At 41.4% G+C, this 3,150-nt stretch overlaps 1 protein-coding gene across 2 annotated transcripts in view; it reads right to left on the bottom strand.

The window, feature by feature from the left end:
• Positions 1-897: 897 nt before the first annotated feature.
• LOC111429821 (auxin response factor 2A-like) overlaps positions 898-3,150 on the bottom strand; it is a 5,466-nt gene continuing 3,213 nt past the window's right edge. Inside the window, exons 11-14 of one of the 2 annotated variants that reach the window (XM_023065838.1) lie at positions 1,974-3,089; positions 1,680-1,870; positions 1,453-1,586; positions 898-1,258 (exon numbers count right to left, since the gene is read on the bottom strand). In XM_023065838.1, the coding sequence (XP_022921606.1) occupies positions 1,191-1,258; positions 1,453-1,586; positions 1,680-1,870; positions 1,974-3,089 (1,509 nt within the window). In that variant the 3' untranslated portion in view covers positions 898-1,190. Of the gene's footprint in view, positions 1,259-1,388; positions 1,587-1,679; positions 1,871-1,973; positions 3,090-3,150 lie in introns of both variants that reach the window. The other variant, XM_023065839.1, reaches the window with a different exon arrangement.

Below are 3,150 nucleotides of genomic sequence, written 5' to 3'. Positions count from 1 at the left end.
GTCACCACAAACTTGTGGACTTTATGCACCACCAATCCTACTCCTCATTTTCCAAAACTCTTCCCAACTTTTCTGAATATTACAAATATCTCTTATATATATATATATATATTTATTTATTTATTTATTTATGTTACCATTTTAATTTTAAAGCGGTTATATTTACACATATTTTAAGCTTAATTTTCTAAGTTGAATTGTGATATAGGGCATTGGCCCAATATTTAGTTGCGAGCTGGGACTCCGCAGACAAAGAAGAAATGTGATAAGAACATTGGAAACATCATTCTCAATCTACCCAAGCGCAAGCAAACAAAGCATAAAACGTGTACGAAACTAATTTTCTACCTTTTTTCTTCATTTTAATATGTCCAAAAATACGTGGCCTTCTACACAAGTAATTCCTGCCTTCTGGAGTCTTGGACCACCCTCATCGCATACCATTAATAGACTCTTCCTGTAGTTTCAAATCTCAAAATCATATATTAACCAAGTTTTTCTAAAATTTAAATAGCATCCAAAATCAATGAGGTGAGGCATTTGGTAATGGGTATAGCCGCTACGGGACGTTGCCGTCAAAGAAGCGTACTCAAAGCTTCAAGGCAACAGGGACCACCTCATTAGTACATACTTCGCACTTGTTGGTTCCTAATTATTTAAGTGGCGAGAAAAAGAAAGAATAACTGAAGCATACGCATCGGATACACTTTGATTTCAAGTTGCGGAACCACCGAGCAGCAGCTTCATGTTCCATGGTGGCCTGGCCACGACACGACACGAAGTTTTAATTTCAATGCCATGATGTTGGCCCCTCTGAAAAGATTTCCATTGGTGTGACCATGTTCGCTTCTTCCGCCTTGCTTACAGTGAGTGAGATGAATAAAAGGCAGCAAATACTTCTGGATGTAAATCGATCATTCATCTCGACGTTTTATTGGAGATTTCCGGCGGGCACACACCCACCCACCAACCCAACAACTACGTAAACGCCCCAATTGGATTTAGATTCACTACATTCCTTGAGTTACAACAGGAGCCTATATACAAGGTGGAATTGAAACTCAAGCCGGCCCGGTCATCATCCGAAGACACACGAGCACATACATATTTTTTACGTATAACAGCGGAGACTAGACTCCACAATACTAAAGCTTGCACATGTCCAAAATTCAATACATAATTTATACCATCTAAAGGCCGCAACCTTCCGGCCTCGCTGCATTACTCTGCTCGACTCCTTCAGTACCGCACCAAAAACCTGCCACAAAACAACATTGTTTTTATCAAACCTGGCCATACAGCTAGTGCAGCATAGCATAGCATAGACAAAGGATGAGGACAAATATTATAAGTCCTAATAATCTGCATATCAATATTTCGGATCTCACCTATACCCCACAAAAGCAAAAACCTAAGAACTCTCGGGTGCGGATATCGAAGGTACTGCCTGACCTTCAATCTCTTTTGCTTCTTTCCCTTCTACAGATGGATTTTCATCGCCTTCCAAATTTAGAGATCCTCGATTCATCTTCTGGACCTCTTCTCTTGTATAGATAAAAATCTTCCGAACCATACCACAAAACTCCCTGATTAAAGCCAATCCACAAATGATTCAAAATTTTGATTCCACAAAGACAACTAAGAGACAGCATATGATCATATGTATGATTAGTCCTTACTGCCAGGGATCGTCTCCAACAAGCATCATATCACCTTCATCATCCGTATATACAATAAGCCAATTCTTTTTGGGAGCCAGCAGCTCGCCACCAAACTCAAACAGTTGGTCCAATTCAGCAACCAATTCATCGTAATTGTTGAACCTGCTAAGATCAACTGACCTTCCAAGTGCAATCCCCTGCTTCTGGACCTGGAATCAACAAAACCTATTATGCCAGCTCTGGCCCATCCTTCAACTAGTAAAAATGTTCAAGTGTGTGTGAGCGTGTGGTGCAGGGTGTATAGCAAGCAACCTTTGTACAACTCCTTGCTGAAGTACCCTGTGATTTGCAGTGTGCATCCTTCAAGTTTTGCGTGCATGTTTGCTGCAACTTATCGGCATCATTAATGGCAAGGGATTTATCAGCCAACATTGAACCCCTAGATGGTTCAGACTTGAGGTCAGACTCGTTTGAATGGATTTGATGTATATTCAGATGCGTAACATCTGCCCCATTCATATTTCTATTCAATCCTGCAGAGTCTGGAATGGCAGGATTCTTAATGAGAGAGATGCCAAAAAGCTTACAATTCCCATCTTTGGGTTTCATTATATCTTGATTCTGAAATACCATAGGCATCGACATCAGTTCAGTTGACTGAACTGGATAATCAAAATGAGACGAAAGTGGAGCCATCAACCAGTTTCCATGAGGCTGTTCTGTTCTATGACAATGGGCAACGGAATGATCACCAAATCCATTGAAGGTAGCATTTCCTCTCACTTGATAAGATAAGTCACCAGCCTGAATATGGCCCTTCTGACTAGAGTCCACAAGGTTGAGCGAGAGACCAGAAGGCAAGACAGACCATGAGCTACCACCAAGGAAGTTAAACTTTCCATCTTGATCCATGACATGCTTTCTGATTGAATTAGCAGTTACTACTGCTGGATCTCCCATGCCAGCTCGGACACCATGAGATGAATCAAGATTAGTTCCAAAACCTGACAGAAGATCTGCGTAGGTTGGCTCACTCCTTCCTGGAGTTATCCAGCAATCTGCTCCATGTTTCTTAGATGTAGAAACCACATCAATTTTCTCATCATCTAGTGAAGGAGGCCACATAACAGATTTTTCAGCAGCATCAGGATCATTGCCATCGATAAAATTGCCCCTTAAGGTCGAGAATTCTTGACCTTGCAAGACCCTTGTAAATGCACTAACTGGTGAAGGGTCTACAGTCACTCTTGATGAGCCTTCTCGAGTAAGAACAGAGGAATCAGGGGATGTAGGCACCATGTTTGATCGAGGCCTTTTAGGTCTAGTCATAGGAAGAGGGTTCAGTGCAGGAGGAGCAAGAGCAGGCTCAATTTTCCATGGTGAGACTTTCTCAGGACGAGAAATAGTAGAAGTCTCATCCCATCTCACCTGGAGGAAAGTAGAAACGGCTGCTTTAACATTCCCCCCAAAAAAAAAAAAAAAAAAAAAA

The sequence above is a fragment of the Cucurbita moschata genome, unplaced genomic scaffold (genome assembly GCF_002738365.1).
Source record: "Cucurbita moschata cultivar Rifu unplaced genomic scaffold, Cmos_1.0 Cmo_Scf00032, whole genome shotgun sequence".
Taxonomy (NCBI): Eukaryota; Viridiplantae; Streptophyta; class Magnoliopsida; order Cucurbitales; family Cucurbitaceae; genus Cucurbita; species Cucurbita moschata.
Note: the sequence above shows the minus strand (reverse complement) of the source record. Positions and strands in the feature narration are given on the sequence as shown.